The sequence below is a fragment of the Lepidochelys kempii genome, chromosome 5 (assembly GCF_965140265.1).
Source record: "Lepidochelys kempii isolate rLepKem1 chromosome 5, rLepKem1.hap2, whole genome shotgun sequence".
Classification (NCBI taxonomy): Eukaryota; Metazoa; Chordata; order Testudines; family Cheloniidae; genus Lepidochelys; species Lepidochelys kempii.
In genome coordinates this window covers 98772553-98794241 of record NC_133260.1, presented here as the reverse complement: position 1 = coordinate 98794241, position 21689 = coordinate 98772553, and the positions used below count along the sequence as shown (strand labels likewise).

The window sequence follows — 21689 nt, the reverse complement described above, 5'->3', positions numbered from 1 at the left end:
GGAGCAAATCCCAGCATACAGAGCAACCGATTGACAACGAGTCCCAGCCAATGGGAGAGCTCGATTGCCTTTGGCGCCGCAGCCAATCCGGTTACGAGGCCGGCAGTAGGGGGTGGGGCGAGAGGTTCCGGGTCAGGGAGCCACGTGCGGCAGCGGCGGCCCCAGGTGCGGGAGGATGAGTTCCCAGAGGGGGAACGTGGCCCGCTCGCGGCCCCAGAGACATCAGAACTCGCGAGTCTTCAAAAATGACAAGTATGACACAAGCGCCCAGCGCAAGGTACGGAGCGGCCGGGCCGCGCCGCGGGGGAGGCGCTGCTAGGGCCCCTGCGCCGAGGGCTTCCCCCGGCAGAGCGCTGAAGCGCCTCCGTGACCCCGGGCCGTCTGCAGAGCGGGCCCGGCGGCGGGATGAGGCGCGCCCCGGTGTCGGGCGGGGCGGAAGTGGGGAACTTGAGCAGGGGTGCACGTGAGGTGCTGCGGCAAGCCCGTCACGTGCCCGTCCACTGGACCGTGCTGAGCAATCGTCGTTAACGTGCGATAAACAGCAGTTAAACCTCTAACCCGAGCACGGGCGATCGGGGAAGCGCTTGTTTGTGCTGGGCGGCTGGGGCGTGGGTGGGGCGCTGCTGGGAACCCCATAGCTGATAACTGTGGGTTGGGGGCCGAGGAGGTGGCGCGTTGTTTGTACAAGGGAGGTTTAGGGTTATGGGCAGCTGCCTGACAAGCTGAAATGACGAATAACTTCAACTGGCATCATTAAAAACCAGGCATGGGGCTGAACGCTCTCTCCAGCCCGCTAATAGGGGAGGGGATAGCTCCTGGTCTCCGCTTCAGCTGCTTTTGGCCTTCAGTTCTCAGCGTGTTGGCTCAGTATCAACCTGCCTAAACTGGAATGTAAAGGGGCCTTGTGTCAGCCTAGCTCACGCCAAAAATATAGGGTTTGTGTAATAATACTGTTATAGCTCAAGGTCTCAGCACTTTAGAAACATATGCCTTAATTTATTAACACCACCTCTGGAAGCTAGGTAGATATCCCCATTTTACAGATGGGAAACTTTGCCATTAGATCATTCACTTGTTTGTTGCAGATGCAGACCAAAGTCTTTGAATGATTTCTGAACTTTATGAGAGGCTCTGGCCTACTTAAGTCGCATAAAACCATGCAACAGTCACAGGTTTGCTTAATGCTGAACTGACAAACTTCTTGTTTGGGATTTACTTTCAGTTTTAGGATTAATTCAAAACAAAAACTCATGTACACCTGTCAGAGTAGCAGCCGTGTTAGTCTGTATTCGCAAAAAGAAAAGGAGTACTGGTGGCACCTTAGAGACTAACCAATTTATTTGAGCATCAGCTTTCGTGAGCTACAGCTCACTTCATCGGATGCATACATGTGTGTACACCTCTGTAACAGAACACTGAATCAAACATTCAGATGGACCCTGATCATTATAACCTGACAGTTTCACATAGCTCTAGTTCACCACCCTGCGATAAATATTTAACTACTCATAACTAATTTCATTGACATTTATATAAAAACTGTTTCCTTATGATTTTTTGTAGTTACTGGTTATATACACATGTAACATTTCAATTGTTTGTAGTAATTTTTGAGTTGTGCAGCACTGAGCACCTTAATTAGGACTGTTTATTTTGATGATGATGTTGATCTTCTAGATAATGCATGGACTGAGAATCAACAATCTGAATTCTGGTCTGGACTGTTATTAAACTTGTTTGTGCCAGTGCATCACAACCAAAATATGCTGGCTCAAAAACAAAACTGGCTACTCTAATCTCTTTCTCTAAACCAGCAGTTCTCAAACTATGGGGTGGACCTCCCAAGAGAGGCGCAAACTGTGTGCTGTCTTTTTTTTTTAAAGAAAAAAACAGCTCTGGCTGTCAGCCCCAGGTGGTTGGGGCTTGTGCAGAAAATCTGTGCACACCTGGGAGGCAGGGATAAAGGGGACAGCTAGAGCCCTGCCACCTCAGGCTCTCCTCCCTCTCCCATTCCCTCACTGGGAGGTAGCCCGGCCTCAGGTTTTCCTTCCCCGCCCCCTCAATCCCTCACCTGGAGGCAGTGTGTCTCCAGCTGTTAGCTCCTTGGGTGGCAGCAGCAGCAGAGAAATAAGGATGGCAATAGGGTGCTAAGTTTGTGTGAAAAGTGATATTGACTCTTCACATTGCCACCCTTACTTCGATGCTGCTGCTGGCATGGCGCTGCCTTCAGAGCTGGGTGCCCAGCCAGCAGCTGCTGCTCTCTGCTCTGTCTTCAGATCTGGGTGGTGGTACTTGTGTGAGGAGAGGGGTGTAAATGACTACAGACACAAAGGGGAGGGTGGATGATCAAATAAGTTTGAGAACTACTGCTCTAAACTGAAGTTAATTAATATAGAGTTGTAAAAAAAAATCGTATTACTAATTTCGGGTGGCATTAAGAACAAAGGATTTATATTTCTTGTCAATATCTCAAGCCTACTTGAATGGATTTTGGAAAGGAAATAAGAAAAGGGAGATAATTAAATTAATACAAGGTGTTAGGTATAGTAGGTTGTAGGGAAAGCTCTGCAGGCAGTACAGGTGACTTTTCTGGGGCATCCAGCAGTTCTGACGATGATTGTTAGGAGCGTGGGGGGTGGTGGTGTCACTGCAGGAGTTGGGTGTACATTTTCCAGTTTGTCTAGGACACCAAAAATTCTAGAGAGCTAGACCTCAAGGAGTTCTGCACTAAACACAGTTTTAGGATCATTAGGAAAATTGTATTTGAATGTATGTCAAACATCTTTTTAATGTTTTCTAAAATTAAACTATATTTTATTAAAGTGGCAGATAAGTTACCCTTGTCACCAAAATCCCATGAACAAAGACTCATTCTTTCCAAAAACTTTTTAAAAAAGAAATTGGATTCATATTCCTGACCCATGCAACCTCTGAGCTGCTCCTTATTCATGACAGGTTTCAGAGTAACAGCCGTGTTAGTCTGTATTCGCAAAAAGAAAAGGAGTACTTGTGGCACCTTAGAGACTAACCAATTTATTAGAGCATAAGCTTTCGTGAGCTACAGCTCACTTCATCAGATGCATATCGTGGAAACTGCAGCAGACTTTATATATACAGAGAGAATATGAACCAATACCTCCTCCCACCCCACTGTCCTGCTGGTAATAGCTTATCTAAAGTGATCATCAGGTGGGCCATTTCCAGCACAAATCCAGGTTTTCTCACCCTCCACCCCCCCACACAAATTCACTCTCCTGCGGGTGAGAAAACCTGGATAGCCTTTTGTCTCTGGGGAACTGGTTTCAAGCGGTTTTCCTAGGCTTGGAACATGTCTTATACAGTGGAATTTCATAACTTTACATACAGTGTTGCCACGCATTTTACCAGGGCAATAATATTCAGTAGATTCTGAATTTTCAGATGATACCGCATAAGGCATACTTTGTACAACATTTATCAGAGTCTTGTAAAAAAGGATGAAATTAAGGGTACGGCCTGTCACAGCAAGTAAATTGCTTGTTTGGATATTTATCCTTAGGTTAGCATGATTATTAAATAATAGTACAAATATCTAGATATTCAGGATGGGCACTCAAGAAAAATTTGAAGAAAAATAAATATTTTGGTTCTAGTTGCATTGAAGTCTACACTGACCTTTATTTTTTATGGTGCAGTCCTAATTATATAAAATGCAACCAATAACTGTCAGGAAGACCTTGAGAACTGCATCAAGCTATTTAAGGATATTTCACTGTGGGTAGAAATGAGGCAATATCAATACACCAAGTGGAGTTTGCCACTGTGTCACAATGTTCCTCTAACTTTTTACATCCATGTGTGGAATAAATTTTGTTATGTGCACCAATATGGAGGTGATGCGGGGTGGGGCCGAGGGGTTCAGAGTGTGGGAGGGGGCTCAGGGCTGGGGCAGAGGGTTGTGGAGTGGGGGGTGAGGGCTCTGGAGCAGAGAATTAGGATGCGGGGCCTGAGGGTGGGGCTAGGAGTTTGGGGTGGAGGCTACCCTGGGGATGGGGGAGAAGCACCTCTCCCCACCTGTGCAGCCCTTGATAGCCTGCTGCACAGTTCAGAGGGAATTTAGGTGTTAAGACTATCTAATCAGATTAGATAAGCAAATATAGTTCATTTGGGACCTCACAGTTTGAGCTAAAGTGCCTAATCAGAACCCCAAATGCAACTGCTCTGCATTGTACAGTTGTGTATTTAATATTTTGAAATATAAGGTCAGAACCTTTCTTTGTGAATTGCTTTGTATTTATATTCTGGAATTAGTATTTTTTTTTCAAGATGGGATTAGGAAAAGTCTTCAACATACACAATCTTACGTGGTTTTTTTTTTTTGGATGGCCAGGTGGTTCATCTCTGGAGTTGACATTGCATCTATGCAAACAGTATTCTAGTGGTGTGGTTCCAAGGTTACAATATATGAAGCACAGAATTATGTCAGTCACACAAAATCAGACCACCTCATGCAAACATTGCTAGGACCTTTTGAAATATTGTATCTGTCCTTTAAATGCCTTAATGCTAGCTTGATAGAGATTTTATGAGCTGAGTTAATAAGTGTACTACATGTATTTGTAGCTAGATGACTTAATATTGATGACATGAATATTACTGAGGTCACCATTTCTAGAAACACATTTGACTTTATCGGAGTTTATGTGAATGTAATGTTCATTTAATATGTACTTACAAGTTTTTCCATAAAACTTGCAGATGTTAGACAATATATTTTAGGATACGTTTGTGAAAAATAGTGCAATTGGCATTAGCCGTTTAATGCCAGTTGTCCTTGGGTAGGAAGTGTGGCAGTGGGGAATGGAATGAGAAGTAGTAAACAAGGAAAATAGAGAAATACTGGGGGAAGTTATTGTTCTGGAGACAGCGACCCTTATCATTCACAGACCAGCAGGACTGCTGTCAGGAAAGCCAACCCGATTCCTGAAATGGCAAATGAGATGGCTGAAGGTTGAATCACTTGAGATCTGATAAGAGATTAAACAGGCAGACCCAGTTTGTCAGATTTATTTGAAAATTATTTAGATTCTATGCATCTTCTAGTAAATCTCCCCCAAATACTCAGGTATTTTCATAGGCCAGTTATTAACTAAACCTTTACCCACTCTCAAAAAGTAACCATATCAAACCGAACTCACAGAAAACTGGTCTGTTTATTTGAGGTGTTTTAGTAGCATGAAAATCCGTCATTTAAACGTTTAAAGATTCAATATTCATTTTTTCAATCAATAGGGTATTATTTTCCTACCTATAAACTCCTCTCTCTTTAGTATAATACATATATATTTTCCATTGGGTGCTAAATAAGACCCCACCCCTTCAACTGGGTATCTGCCAGTGGGACCAGAAGTTTGCCTGCATTGATCCAGTTGCAGGATCAGTACGCAAATCTTGCCTGTCATTTTATAATTGAGCTCTCAATAGATGTGATCTGATTTGGTGTCCTTTATTTTCTGTTATTAGTACCTTAAATTGACATGGGACCAGTTTACACTTGGACATATTTCTTGAATTAATCTTGTTACTGATGTGGTGTAAGTTTATATTGCTATCAACATTTAATATCCAGGTGTGTATGAAAGGAAAGCTGCTGCTGTTTTATACTACGAAGTACTTTAGTTATGGCTAGCAAATGTACTATGAGACTCTGCCACTTATACACTACATAAATACTACAGTTCTTACTCAGAGTGTTACACATTCACATTCTTTGATTACATATTGAGAGTTTGTCACTGCTGTGCAATTTTTTGTTGTTGTGGACTGACTTTTTATCCTGAGTCTGCAGATTCTGTAGTGAAATTTTAGTGTGTATCTTTATTTATAGCTGTCTCATATTTTAATTATGAAGGGTAGGGCTGTTAGTTTGCCTTTTGTGAATTTTACTAGAGGATGTTAGTTTGAAGTCATTGTTTATAGTGGCATAGGAGAGAGTGGCTTGGGAATAGGTTGTGGTCTCAGTTGTGATTATATCTACTTCTGTTCTGTATCATGGGAACCACTGCCAGATGTAAAAACAAAAGGTTAAACTGAATTTTGCATAGCAATGAGTACATTACCTTTCAGAACCCATACCTGACACGTCAAACAGCTACCTGAGATTAATGCACACTGACAATTTGTTCCTTGCTACTGCACCCAATCTCAGATCAGCATTTTGTAGTGCACTTCAAGAATGCCTGCCCCCAACAACTTTCAGTTCTACTCTTTAAGGAAGTTGCTCTTCATTCTAAAGTTTAAAAGGGTATCCCCAGAATATCTACTTGCTATAACTAATAAAATAGGGAGTGTACCCCAAAGAGAGCTATAATTTCATTGTCTCCACACTTTTTCCAAAGAGATGTGCCTGTATTAATCTACTCTTGCTCCTCCTCTTGATGTTTCTTCTCCCCTGCCCTTCATAATTTCCACATTGAGTCAATACTACTAGTGGGGGAAGGCTTTATCAAAAAATTGTTTTGTTTGGGTTTGAACACACTTATGGGTGTAATCAGTCTCATCACCTCTGCCAGAGCGTTCTTTAGCTGGTGACTACTACATTGCAAATGTTTCCTGCTCTGAGAAACTGACACGGACCAGTTAGCTACACTCACAGGGACACCACAACCTGTCTTTCTGGTTCATGAATGTGTATGAAGCCATTGGGAGTTTTAGTCCATTAATAATCTTATAGGCAGCCAGTGGAGCTTGTAAAGTACCGAACAACGTTCACTCCTGCCTTTGTTGATCAATAAACATAGTACACAAATTTGAATTGCATTCAACCCCCTGTTTTAATAGAATAACTGAGTTAAACAATTGAAAATGGAAGAAGTCATTCCATGCTCACTGCTTCTGCGCATTGATGAAGGCCAGCGTGAGTCTGAGGCTTCATGGTGCAGTGGTCAGATGCCCTCAGTTGACAGCAAGGTCACAGTTCTAGCATGGCTCTAGAATTTTTTGTTTTTAGCAGTATCACTTAGGTCTTCACCTGGGTTAGGTTTTTAGCTAAAAAAAGTCCCCTAAATAGAAAAAACTAAAAAAATCCCCATATTGCAGTCTAGATGTGTTTAAATAATAATAAAAACTCCAAAAAACCCTGCACTTGACAATGTGGTAATTTTTGGCTGGTTAAAATTCTTAAACCTTGACTGTAAACTAGGGCTTCTGACTTTTGGTTGTAGCTGATAAAAACCCTCCATACAAACAAAAAATTGGTGTTTATCCAATAAATACTGGAAATGGTTATGTGTAGACAAGCCCTAAGATGCAAGTGATGTGTAGAGTCACAACGTGGACTACAGAGATGTGATTTCTAAAGCACACTAAATGTGTTGAATATTAGTTAGTCCCTGTAGACCCTGCTGCTGCAAAGTAGAGATTCCCAAATGCACTTCAACATAGTGCTGTTTGAAACAGCAGTAATGTTAAAGGACACAAGAGTATATTACGAAGACATTACTCAATACAGTACATAAGTTCCAAAACCCTCTGATTTTTGGGCATCTACAGAAAACTTCAAAATTGCTAAAAAAAAAATAACGCCCCAAAAGTGAAACTAACAAACCTCCAAAGCCAGAAGTCCTATAAATAACACATACAGTAGCTGGCAACTGCTCCCACATGTTTAGCTCTCTTGTGGTTCCACTCAACCCAGCCCTCTTACGGATTACTACATTTCACTTTGTCTGCTGCACAAACACAACAGGTTGGAATGGCATAGGAGATGCTGGCAAGGCATCAGAGGACAGGGGACAGACAGACTTACAAGCACAGGCAAGCTGCTATTCTCTTCCATTTCTGTATCGGATTTGAAATTGCCCTTTTGATTTTCAAAGCTTTGGATTGCTTCTGCCTTTCATGGACTGCAAATCCAGCTACACATCTGTGGGCTCACTTTGGTTTTATAATACAGGTCTCTTCTCTTTATTCATGTGTTTCACTATAGGTCTGGTAGGGGTTTCCACTTGCACTGCTCAGTCTGTTGAAAACGTTTTCCTGCCCCTATTCCAAACTACTTCTACTCTTTAAATCTGCTCTACTCAAAAAAAAAAAAAAAAAAAAAAAAGTGGTATTGTGTTTTAGGGACCCAAGGTGATAAAATTACTTTCTTGTTTAGGCATCATGCATTTATTTCCATTGTATTTTATCATAAGTTGACTAAAAATATTTGAAAATTGTTAATGGTTATTAACAGTGGACAGTTTTCCTGAGGTTTTTTTTTTTTAAAAAGCTTTGAATGGAGTATCAAATGTCAGAGAAATCACACACATGTTGAATGCCAATCTTAAATCCAAAAGAAAAAGGAATCTTCAAATATAACTAAATATTAATTATGCCAGTGAAGATGAGATAATTAGACAAATGTTAATGATACTTTAGCTATTAAGAAATTGGACTAGTTCTTCAAATTGTAAAGTGATTTGCTGCAAAACAAAATTCAATTGTATTAAATTTATATTACCCTTTATTAAAGGTTCTCATGTGTACTGTTCATTTTAAATAAAAATCACTGGTACTACTCAGTGCATGTCTTTGTGGGAGAGGACCTTAGATGGGAGCTCTGTAGTTTCATATTATTCAAGCATATGTTGCTGGAAATGCAGAAGATTGGGCATATGAGGCATAGCTTTTTTTTGTCACCTGATCTTAACTTAAGGTGAACTTTGGAGTTTCAGTGTAAAAAGGAAAAGTTAAACTATGACTAATATGGGCAGGGCTGGGCACCCACTAATGAAGTGGAGGGATGGGGGAAGAGTTTATCTTTAACTGGTACGCCTGTGTTACTTGTATAAAACTAAATGTACTTCAGAAAAGAAAAAAATATATACAATACGCTGATTGCTTTCATTGCTGTATGCCAGTTGGTTTCTGCACGAACAGAGCTAATACAGGAAACCTGCTGCCAACAGGAAATGAGCATCATTCTTTTGTTTGGTAATTATAGTGTTCAGTGCTTTATGTCTCCATTAAAATGAACTCAGGGTTTCTCATAGCTTCACAAACAGGTATTTATCCATCAATTATGAATTATTTCCAACTAGTACTTGGAAAAGTATGTGTTCTTCAGCATTATTACATACATTGCAATTCTCTTGGGTATGGCCTTTTGCATTCCAAGTACATTACACATTGCTGAGCTGATCTTTGTCATCACTCCAGTAATAAATGTTTTTTTCCAGTACCAGTCACAGCGTATTATTGGAAATTAGTGAAGTATCTGTAAGAGAGGCCGACTCCTTGTTTAAAAGTACACTGCTTAACAATAATGAGCTTCCTTCAACTCAGAAGTGTAGTGTTGTACCTCCATAACATACTAAAAATGGTTAACGATACTAAAATGCTCTGCCAAATTTTGTGTACATGCTGCAAAGCATGAAGGCACTACAGCTTCTCAATGAAACGGTTGTAAATAAAAAAAAAAACATGGATTGAACAATAGTGTTTTTCCCTAATCTTCCTAGAAATGGCTGAACTCTTAGTTGAAACTTTTTCAAAACATTCTGCCTTAGGCAAACACTCAGCATGGAAAACAGACTCATCAGTTTGTTTGGCAAAGTTGGAAGCATCTGAAAGCTAGGTCTTATAATGTGAAGTTTTGGGCAAACTTGACCATAAGTGGCGCTGCCTGCGCTACTAATATAATTAGTTTAGAATAAAAACCCACTATATTTTGAGACCAAGTTTTTATGTTTACTGTACTAAGGTGGAAAGTTAATCCTAGAATGAAGATAGATAAACTGCTTTTCAGAAGTTTAAAAAGCCATTGTATATAATAGATACTTAAATACAAATATATTCCATGTTAAGAAAATAAGGGTTAGTTGCAGTTCCATTAAAGAGAATGGTGAAATGGATGTTGATTTAAGTTGAGCAGGATCAGGCCTGAAAAGCTTTAGTTAATCTAAACATGACAATTAGATGAATTGCTTAGATGTGTCCATTCTCCAATCATTTTATGCTGCAGTAGTTATTTGCATAATTTTAATTAAAACCTGTAGTATTTAAGTGTTTCTCATTTGCATAGGAACAATCCCTTCTAACTCCATGATATTATTGTCAGCTGTAATGGCAGATCCTGGGGGAAAGACTGAGTTTAAGAACTGCCCTTCATGTGAGACAAATGTCTGTAAGGCTACTATACATAATACCTTTGATGCATTGGTGAGGAGCATTTACTCACCAGATGTTCAGTCCGCCTGAAGTTCACCACTTGGGCGTGCGAGGATCACAAGTAACCTCCAGTCTGTGAAGATGTAAGAAACTTACAGCTTCCAGGGTGGAGTTGGAGTGGCTCCAGTCCCTTTAAGTCCTGTTTTGGAGCATGTTAAAATCCAGTTCAGAGAGGTTTTTTTTTGTTTTGAGGTGGTAGGGGGAGCATGGTCTGGGAAGCCAAGGATTTTTGGACTTGGTACAGAAAAGTTTTTCCATTTAAAAAAAAAATTAAAAAAAATTGAAAAGTAGAGGAAGAGGCATTGCCATCACTCCAAGTCCCCTTTTAAGAAGTTTAGAGGTAGCAATTCTAGGAGGGAATCAGCACTGAAGACTTGAGTGAATAGTTAGATATCATGGTTCAAAGTTTGTGTCTGGGGCAGCCTGAGACCAAGGAAAACAATGGATTAGATTTCATGGTGACTAAAAACATTAGCTTCTTGTCTACATTTGTTTAGATTACTTTTACTGCTGGTGGAGCTACCTCAGTCCAAAACAATCACCATGTATACAAATTTCCCAAAGGAAATAAGGCCTCAGGCAAAAGGAGGAGGAGATGAAGGTAAGGGTAGGGCCTCTAGGTCACATCTGTGATGTGTGGGAGAGCCAAGAATTGTACCCATCAGGAGGAGATATGAATAGTAATAAAATCGATTTTGGGTGTGGGGGTGTGCTCTCCAGTTGGTTAGTTGCAATGGAAGACTAAAGGGAAATAGCTGTCTGGGTCTTATTTCTCAACTTGTTTGCAGGACTGTGGGAAAAATTGTTACTAAAGAGGTAGGGGTTATTATAGTGTAGAATATTTGCAAAAATATTCAAAACTACTAAGTAAATTGATTGGGCTTAAAGCAGGTAGGAAGGAAGGTAAGCTTCTTGTATTCAGGTAGAATAAAAATGGCTAAGGAGGTCAGAGAACTTAGAGTTGGTATTCCTGAAAGTGTGACGATTCAGTAGATAAAATGGACATGCACTCATCCTGAGGCTTATTAAAAGATCGAACAACCTATACTAAGGAAACTACTACTTTGCACTCTTAACGAGGACATCTATCTTAAATAGGTAGGTATGGAAGATTAAATTATGAGTGTTAGAATACACAACTTACTCTACATATTTAATATTTTAACCCCACAGGTAAGGTGACTCATTACAACTTGTGCAACCTTACTTCAGTCCCACCTTGTGCATATGCATTATGATACATGATATCTAGGTACTAGGGTTGCCAGTTTTGGTTGGACATATTCCTAGAGGTTTCATCACATGATTAATCTTTAATTAAAGATTAATCTTCAATTCCTGGAGACTCCAGGACAATCCTGGACCGTTGGCAACCATACTAGTTACAGGATACTGTTTTTTCACAGAACCCTTGCCTTGCTCAGTGTGCAGGACGGACTGTGCTTTTGGGTTGAAGCAGAATTGTGTAGTAAAGGAGGCAGTTGTCTGTAAGAACCACGTCATGGTGCAGAAGTTGAAAGATATGAGAATAAGGTAGTGAAATGTCAGAAAAGGATAGTCTCATGCTTAAGGCAGTTAAACGTTGCCCTGGAGCACTGGATTTTATCCCTGAGTCTATCACAGAGTTCCTTTAGGATGCTTGGCAAATCATTTAAACTGAACTTTTCAGTTGGCCACAAATTGTATGTTACTCACTTTCTGGGTCACCTTGAGACATCTGGGGACAGATATACAGAAGTGGTGAGTTCTCACAATCATAGCTGGAGTCTGGCTTTGAACATATTAGAGTGCTATAAAAATGTTAAGTATGCTGGAAAAAAAATCAGCCCATTGCCATCTTCAAATTAGACACCCCATCCCACCCTCCAAAAAAACAGTGGACTCTTGACTACTTTTGCCTTACTCTGCCTCAGTTCCCCAGCTATAAAAAGAATAATCCCAGTTACTTACCAGTGGGGTGTTGTGAAGATGAATTACTTTTTGTGATGCACTCAGCTACTATGTGGGACTGCCACAGAAAACTTCAATGAGGAAATTAAAGACTTTGTATTAAGGATAAGGTGGCTGGCATACATTAAGACCTACCCAGGGGCCACACATTTTATGTGAAGGATTTAAGGGGATGGGGAGTTGAATGACTATCCATTCCCTGAATGAGGCAGCAGGTCCCATGGGAAAAAAGTGTCATTTAAGGACTGGATCAAAATGCATATGCACAGGCAATCTTAATTAGGGCATTTGCTAACTTTTGAGTGCTTGACATTGTAATATTAAAATGTAGAATTTGTTGGTGGTTTGAAAGAAGAAGTATACAAAATGTTAAATTGTGTAGTCCTAGAGTAGCTATTCTGATGACAGGCACTATAGCTAATATAATGGAACTTAATAGCTACTTATTTTATATTGTGCCTATTACCAGGACAGCTACTCTAGGCCTACCTCATTTTAAAAATCATTACATGTGCATACACAGTTAGTGTTGTGAATTAACATAAATGGAGAAAAGGCATGTATACCTTGTGACTACTGGGATGAAACCAAGAGGCTAAATTGTATAAGTCTGTCACTTATGCCCATCTTTCCATTTTATAATGGTAACATCTTGGAACATAGAGACCCTGAAGTACCCAATTTTTACTTTAAAAACCCCAAAACAAGACAACCCCAAAACCTTAAAATAGGCAGAGGACGCAGGGAGATTGGGGAACAATTACTACATCTGAATTGCTTTATGAAATACTACTATTGCAAGAAATTCTTCAACATAGCATACCGCTTTTTATAACCTCACGTTTTTGGCATGATATACATTTATGTGAGAGAACAGTCATTTACACGCTCTGTCTAAAGTAGGGCAGTTTTGGTGGGGCGGGGGCACACAATGGGTCTGGGGCTTCTTGGCACTATCACAGTAGAAACAACAATAGGATCCTTTTCACTCTGTTGGCGGAGGATGTGAAGAGTGAGAACTCTGCTCTAAGCTCTACTAGTGTGCTCTATGAAATAGAAGCAGGTAGAAAGAAAGGAGCCCAGGCTAGAGATACTGTTCCATAGCTCCACTGGGCAGACTGCTAGTGTGCTCTTCTGTTCCATCATGAGTAGATGCTTCTGAACTGTAATATTTAGAGGTGGTTCAATAGTCAATTGACTTTGTTGCCATTATTTCCAGTTTAATATAATTGAATATAGCAGTTGTCATTTAAATGGTTGCCATTGTCTCCTTTTGAAGCTGCTTACAGCAAACGTATGAAAACTATTCAAAAGCATAAGTGTTCAGTATTCTGAAAAAAACCTTAAATTTTTCATTGTTTTCTTCATATAGCTTGTAGCATTCATGGCTAATATAATTATCCACTCAAATATTTCAAACATGATATCTTACTCTTGTGTTTAGAAATAGTATTGACACTTTATTGAACATAAAAGATAAGAAAATCTGTGGTCAGTCTTTCATGGAGACTGGCTTCTATAATGAAACCGCTCATGAACAAGAAATGAGTAGCATACTTCTGTGTAATACCCATTATTCAGTCTCTCCATTTAAAAATATTAACAGATTTGATTTCTCAGTTCAGTTCTTAGTGGATTGATGTCATTACCAGAATTAATGTCATTGACAGTCCAAGGTGAAGGAATGAATATAAAGAATGTGCCTGATTCAGTCTAAGAAAGGGGAGCTGTTTAAGGAAGCCAAGGTTTCCTATGCCCTGGATAATTACTTTCTAGGGCAACCAGTGTTGTTTCATGTGTACTGTATTCTCACCTAATTCAGTGAATAGGACAACTTTCTTTTGCAACATGTACCTATACTAAGCTTTCCCTTATCATGGAAACACTTCTCTAGTTCAACTGATTCATTCCTTCTTAAAAATGAAATTAAATGTGGAAGGAAAGCAGAAGGAACTCTTTATAGGAATGAAGTTCATAATATGGAAGACGTGTCCTCCTGATGGTATAAGATGTGGCACTTCCATTTCCTCTGTGCTTTTAGAAAAAAGTTTGAAAAAACTTAATATACATTATCATTGCTAAAGCCTAATATAGTGTAAATTATAGGTATTAAGCTTGTAACGGTCTTCAGTGAGCAAAGCTGGTCTCTCAAAATCCATTTCTGTACCAAACACATGCATTTTACTCTGAATGGAAGTACTCTGGCAACATTTACCTTTACTGATTTTTAGGAATGCTTGGAAGTGTTCAGTCTCTTTATTACTAACATAAGAACAGGTAAATAGATGAACTCCTTGTTCTTGCACTGCCATTAGAATACATCTTCCCCCAGTACTGTAGCTGCAGGATATCAAAAGATGATGGGTGGAATTACTTCATAAGAGGCTTTTTTTTTTTTAAACTAAACTGATGAATAGTTGCTAATTGGTTGGTTTATAAAAGACGACACTTCAAGCACAACTTTTTTTTTTTTAGAAAATTAATGCAAAGCTTCATGATGGAGTGTGTCAGCACTGTAAGGAGGTCTTGGAGTGGCGTGTAAAATTCAGCAAATACAAACCACTATCAAAACCGAAGAAATGGTGAGTCAACAATTACTTCACAGCTAATCACTGTATAATTTGTACACCTCTTTTGGGGGGTGTATTACCATTTTTGGAAATTTCATTTTCGTGTGTAGAAGAGATATAATCCATATTGTATTGAGCTCTAAATTCAGTAGTCTGAAGTTCTAGGAAAGCTTATAATGTTTTTACTTTTTTAAAAAAAATTTTAAAAGTGTGTTCTCTTAAAAATGCAAACCATTGGGTGTCTTTTTTTTTTTAACTACATATATAGCACCTTTCATTAAAATACCTAAACAGCCTTACGCATCATAGTGCTTGTGAGGGACCTAATTATCCTAATCCTCTAAATAGACAAACCTGAGGCACAGAAACATAAGTGATTGTCCCAAGATTGCAAAGTCAGTCAGGGACAGGGAAACATCTCTGTTTTTCCAGTACACAAGATAAACTGGGGGGAAAGGGGTGGAATTTTTAACCAAATGAATTTATTTTTTCAATCTTGGACCCTATCAAACCTCATTCAGTACCACCAAATGAATAGGCATCTGACCGCTATTGGACAGGGGCCTAAAGAAACCCTTTTAGGGCTTAATTCCACTTTTTTAATGCAGGCAGAACTTTTGTTTGTAATCAGGCTTTAAAATAAAGTGTTTTGTTTCATAGGAATATATTGTATAAAATACAAATGGCCTCTATGCAGGTGACAAACCGTTTTCACTAGTAGATTTTTCTAGTCATTCATGGAGATGGAAGACCATTAAATCAACTTTATTTTCAAAAATTCTCTTCAGTAACTGAGATAGAATAGATGGTTCTGGCATTTATCAGATCTTCGTTATTCTCAACATATACAAATAAAGGCTGCCACTATTACAAACTGCTCCTTATAAATGGATGTCACTGAAGCTCTGTGAGGGTGCAGAGCTCAGCCTATGTAGATCTAATTGCAGGATCAGGCCAAAATATATAATTTTAGCTAATAGAATGCTTACTGATGTGCAGGTCACATTAAACAGATTAAAAGAAAAAGGAATGTTTTAAGAATATTTTTGGTGGAGTTGCACTGATGTGTGTTATTATGGGGGAACATTTAAGATTACAGTAACTAAATTCAGTTAAAACAAATTCTTTTGTTTTAATTTTCCAAAACTGACATTTAAAAGGTTAGAGAAATATGATAGTAGAGTCAATTAGTTAACATATTTCTTTAATATTACATATGAGATTGGCATATACATAGGACTTTATTATTATAGAAAGTAGTCTTCTCCCACTTTGGGGTCTATGAAACAATTAGACTTGTTATTGGAAAGTTTTAAGAATTAATTGAACATTCCAATTTGCTAACTAGCCAATCATTCTAATATTTTCCTTCTTAATAGCGTGAAGTGCCTCCAAAAGACTGTAAAGGATTCTTACCATATTATTTGCAGATCCTGTGCTTGTGAATTAGAAGTGTGTGCTAAATGTGGAAAGAAAGAAGAAATTGTAGTTCCGTAAGTACTTCTCAGAAAGTTTGATTACATACCTGCACTAGTTGTATCTCATGCATTCTTTTAACAAAATAGGTTTGGAAATTTTCATTGTTCTGTTGTATTTCAGGGCACATTTCCTTATGTTAGTATGCTCCTTAAGTAATCGGGACAGGATTCAGTAGAAGACAGCAACCTCAGTCCTACAGAAATCAGGGGTGAAACTCCCATTGTCATTAGTGGGAATGAGATCAGACCCAATAAGACTTTATTTTAAGTTGCAAAGGGTAATTGCATATACTTTGGAACTAAGCCCTCTAAAATGGACTAAAGTTAATTACCATAAAATATGCACAAGCTAATTTACTGTTTGAATTTAATTTGTCATCTGATTATTCAGTATTACAGTAAGCAGAAAAAAGAAACCAAACAAGGGTTGATAGAGAGCATAGCAACTATGCTATTTAGTGTTTTTATTGCTCGGGCCAGCAGTTTCCCTTTACTGAGCATCATGTATTAATTTGCTGGTATGTGGCTTATGGCAAACAACAGTTGATTAGATAGATAGAAGATAGATGGATAGATCTGTCGTCCCCGTGTTCCCCCCCCCATAGAGTGGTTTTATTTTTATTAAAACCACAAAACCAAAAGTTCCCCCTGCTCCACTCCCAGTTTAATAATTAGATCCTGAAAGTCTGTCAAATAAGACTTCTGTGTTTCCTTTTAGGATCAGTAAAGGACCAGAGAAGACGGAGAATGAGACTACTGGAAATTGCCAAAGAACGCTCCGTAGAAGAGATGAGTCAGAGGAAAGTGATGAACTGGATTTTGATATTGACTTAGATGGCATGGATGATAAGAATCCTGACATGCTCGAGGAACATTTTAAAAATATGAAGTTTGAAAGGACAGACGTCTGAAACTGTTCCTGTAGAATCTTATATGAAAGGCTAAAGTTCTAGTCAGGAGACTGTACAACTGAAGAAAAAAGTCAAAGTGATACCTACCTAGTATTTCCACGAGGACAGTTCAGTCTGACATTTGAGTGCTTGACACACTGCTAATATAAATGTTCCATTTTATATTTGAATTTTATCACAAATCTTTATGCAAGAGTGGGATTCCGCAAGAAAAAATTGTCAATTTCTGGTATGCAGGGAGTTATGGAGCCTTTCCACTTCCAGGTCACTGGTTTTAAAAATCATCCTGATCGGAAATGCCTGTCATGTGGTGACTATTCTGTTGTTTGTGCAAAGTGAGTTACAGATCTCAGGCCAAAGTATTATGGACAAATGGCCCTAGCACAGGAAGGAAAGGTAAACTGTCAAAAATAGTGCTAATGAATGAGTCTAGAGACTAAGCTACTTTCTTAGTCATGTTAATATGCTCCAGAACAGGGTTCTGTGGACTACTACCACTACCCCCACACTTGCTGCTCATCTCTTGTGCGTAAATAGAGGATCTGTATGCTGTTCGGGTACCTCTCGTAAGCAATAGTACTTCAACTGAAGTCGTGTCATTAACATTTAAAATGTTAAGGGACAAGTTTGTATCTTTAGAAGATTCTCGGTGTGTAAAGACCACAGGCCTATTGTTTTTGGTTAGGGTATAGTTTCACACAACTGATTTTTCCTTTGAGCTGTATTTCTAATTCAGTTTGCGTTATGATTTGAGAAATAAATAAATAGTGTCCTCTAGTGACAGTCACATATAACTGCATTTATTTTTCAGCTGCACTATTGCCAGGTTTGAACTCTAATCTAGTTCACGCGTGTGTTTTTGTAGGAACAGCCTTTCTGAAATTAAAGCAAATCAGTTTTCTACATTATGGAGAAATAACTAACTATAAAATATGGACTAGAACATCTTAATGGGGAATGCTTAACTAAATGTATTGGACTAGAATAACCCTTTTATTACTTGAATTCAGTAGCACCTCTTGGTTGTGTGCTTTGCACCCGGAAATACTGCTGGAATTAGAAAGTGTTTCATCTGCTATGGCAATAGATTCCAAGGCCAGAAGGGACAAAGTATTAACCACAATTTTTACACTAGAGAGCATTTAAATTAACCACATATGGCTCATTATAGAATTGCCCAGTTCTAAGGGACCTTGCTCAGTGTACACAACTGACCTACCAAACAAAGTGCCATCCCAGATGCCCTGTCCGATTATAGGAGCAGTGAGCCAGAGGTTGAACTTCCTCACACCCCACTTGGAAAGTTAAGAGGTGGAGCCCAAAGCATGTGTGGTTTTTTTAGCCCACGTAAGGCAACAAGGGCTGGCTCCCAGTAGGTGGGAACTACTACCATGGATTTTTTTTTAGCCAAGCAATTGCCATAGAATCTAAATTGTAAAAGAAATTGCATGCAGGCTGCCAGGGAGCGCTGAGCATAGAAAGGGCAAAAAATGAGGAATAAAGAGCAGCAGCATTCAGAACCAACCTATTCTGTGTGGCCAACCACATTATATTGTATGGAAACATTTCCCAGCCTTGTAGAAGATTCTCTTCCCTAACTTGAAGATTCTGTTTAAACAATAGTTTAAATTTGCATTTAAACACAAGTAAGAGAGGAAGTAGTAGTATAAAGAGGGAAATGCTTTTAAAAGCTCTGAGTGCTTTGGAGACTGCATTGTCCTCCTCAGTAGGGAAGTGAGACTTACTGGATTGGATAGTAACTTCTGGCGAGCTAGTCAGTGTGGCCATGACACCTTTTGGTGGGGGGGTTGGGAGGGGGGGCAGAAATGAGAAGACAGTAAAAGCAGGTATTTTATTTGGCTCTATAAACAGAAAGTAGATAGTCCCTCCATACCTGTGCTGGAGTCAGAAGACAGGATACTGGACACTAAAGCATATATGTGGGGTGTTGGTAAGGAGTAGGTTATTGTAGTTCTTACCCAGTTTTGATGCAGAAACTAATTGCAAAACTTGTAATTATTAAATTGGAGAAGGAGATGAGCTTTTTTGTTATACATGGAACTCCACACTGGATTCCAAAAAATGTTTTGAGGAAAGTAGGAGAATTGCATGGAAAAGGAGAAAAGTTGGGAGAGGCATAAAAAGACTTCCATGCAAGGAGAGGTTGAAAGGATTAGGGGATGATAGATATCCCAGTGCAAAAATGACAAGGGGTTTGGAGAAGGTAAAATAGGTGCTCCTTCATAACACAAGTCTGACAGTCCCAGGCAAAATAATGGAATGGCTCATGTGGCACTGTTAAAGAAGGGTAATATAATTAATGTCAATCAACATGGGTTTGTGGGAAATAGTTCTTGTAATCTCATGCAAAAAAAAAAGAGAGGATTCAAAGAAAAGCCAGGAGAATGATTAAAGGATTGGAAGATATGCTCTCTCATGAGTGAGCTCCTTGAGTCTATTTAGCTTGTCATTCCCATAACTGTTTGCTAAGATCCCTATGAAGGTACTTACAGAGTGAACAGAATTTTGATGAAGGGTCTTCAAACTATCAGAGATAATATAGTCCAGGGGCTGGAAGTTGAAGCTAGACAGACAAATTTTAGACTGGAAATAAGGTGCAGAATTTTAACAGTAAGGGTAATTAACCATTGCAGCAACTTGCAAAGGGTTGTGATGGATTCTCCATCATTCAGAATTCTTAAAATCAAGACTCCTGAAGATGCGCTTACCTGAATCATACCTATTGAACTTGAAGCAGGAAACTCCTATGGCCTGTGTTGTGCAGGAGGAGAGACTAGGCTATCATTTCTGGTGTTAAAGTCTGATACTAGCCACTCAGAATACAAGACTAGATGAATGTCTGGTCTGTTCCAGTAAGATAGTTCCTGTCTTACCTAGTATTCCTGCAAATATGCATATACTGTTTCTCGATGGTTTTATATAGATATGTACGGGGGTTTAAACTTTGTCTTGACCACAGAGGAAATACTTTGATGCTGGACAATTTTTTTTTGTTGCACTTTGCACAAGCACCACTGCTAACAATCACAAGACTGATTGCCTCATGCAAAAGATCACTTGGGTCTGATCCTGAGTTGTGCTGAATTCAGGAGCCAGGCTCATTTGATGGTTAGCATCAGGTTTGGATAAAGTAGTGTGAGAATTAATCATACACTCTGACTTCATAACTCCAGCAGCTGGAGTTATGAAGATGCCCTGTAATTAATTTGTCTGCAGTAAAAAAAACATGTTTTTAAACGCAGCTACATAAAGTTGTCTTTAAAAGGATATTCTGTAGTGTGTGTGTTGCATTTGAAAATCTGGAGATCGTAATTGCATGTTTTGACATGACTAACTCCCATTTACTTTACATTCTTATAGCAGGAGAAAAAGAAATCTTAAGCATCTAGGACAGTAAAATATGAGGTATTTGCTGGGGTTAAACTTAAGAGTGCCTGTTTCAGATACATGTGAAGTATGAGCTCTTTTCTGAATTTAGTCAAGAACACTAGTGTAATAGGCAACTCCGCTGACGTGAATGGAATTACTTCTAGTGGTCTCACACTGGTATGAGCTGAATCAGGCCCTGTGGAAGAGGTTTTAAGTCAGAACTCAGTCTAGGGGATGAAGGGCTAAGACAGCTTTAAGCCACTTTGCACCCTCTGAACCTGGGCTTCTTCTAGAGCTGGAGAGACCGAGGGCCTGCCTAAATTATGCTGGGAGCGTCTAAGATACAGCAGCCTTCTTAGGCCTTCTGGATTGCAGACTGGGATGTGTGTTACACTACATAAGGAGTGTATACACTCCTTAGGTGTCCCTCTGCCACTCTGGCATGCCCCCTATACCAGGTGTATTATGGAAGTCTTATGGCTGTCTTTCACAATGCACACACTAGGGGGATATTCCCTATAGTTTTTAAGGGCCCTTTATTCTGCTCTGACCCATTTACCCAGCATAAAAAGAGAACAGACTGAGTGTGAGAATCTTTCACTGAACTTCATATACATAGTGGGCGAGTAACAGAACATGAAGCTGTATCTACTGTCAGTAACCTTTTTAAAGAAAAAAAAAACACCACACAGTTTGAAAATGTGTTTCAAAGCCAAGGCACTAATACTTACTTTATTTTCTGTTCCACTAGAGCTCTTTCATGTAATGGTTTTACAAATAAACTACAAACTCTGTAGTTTAAGAAAAATATTCAGCACACAGTGATATTCGAAGACTGTGTGGCAGAAGTGGAAAACAGATTTGAAACTTTTGATGTACAGTCTAATGGGAAATGAGTAGATGGTGTTTGAAGTCTGGGCTATAGGTCAAACCACACTGTTGTCAGAGGACGTCCCTCCATTGACAGCACTGACGTCTGCTTCAGTATGACACTGCCTTCCTTCCTGCTTACTGACGGCAATACAGGTATAGAGAAAACAAGGATTTGAAAACCCCCTAGTTTTCATAGGTAATTTGGAATTAATTACAGAATAGGGTTTTTTGAAATGGAAACAAGGAAGTTCATTGGATATGAAATTCACTCAGGAGAGTGATTTAAGTATGACAAAACATCCTTTCAGTAGGCAACAGTATTGTTG

General features: G+C 39.2%; 1 protein-coding gene across 2 annotated transcripts; it reads left to right on the top strand.

The window, feature by feature from the left end:
- The first annotated feature begins 107 nt into the window (after window positions 1-107).
- On the top strand, window positions 108-20388 carry C5H9orf85 (chromosome 5 C9orf85 homolog). 2 transcript variants are annotated; one of them, XR_012159075.1, is made up of 4 exons: window positions 108-277; window positions 14617-14723; window positions 16142-16204; window positions 16908-16933. XR_012159075.1 is itself a non-coding variant. In XM_073345147.1 (4 exons), the coding sequence occupies exons 1-4, from the start codon at window positions 176-178 to the stop codon at window positions 17098-17100; spliced, it is 516 nt and encodes a 171-aa protein (XP_073201248.1). In that variant the 5' UTR covers window positions 108-175; the 3' UTR covers window positions 17101-20388. The 2 variants fall into 2 exon arrangements, 1 of the variants encoding a protein (XP_073201248.1); XM_073345147.1 differs by having other exon boundaries at window positions 16091-16204; window positions 16908-20388.
- Window positions 20389-21689: the final 1301 nt, after the last annotated feature.

Excerpts from the sequence above, each read along its gene's own strand:
- C5H9orf85 (XM_073345147.1), top strand. The coding sequence starts at position 176 with ATGAGTTCCCAGAGGGGGAACGTGGCCCGCTCGCGGCCCCAGAGACAT. Across the intron at positions 278-14,616 it reads ACACAAGCGCCCAGCGCAAG|AAAATTAATGCAAAGCTTCA; the intron begins GTACGGAGCGGC and ends TTTTTTTTTTAG. Across the intron at positions 16,205-16,907 it reads AAAGAAGAAATTGTAGTTCC|GATCAGTAAAGGACCAGAGA; the intron begins GTAAGTACTTCT and ends GTTTCCTTTTAG.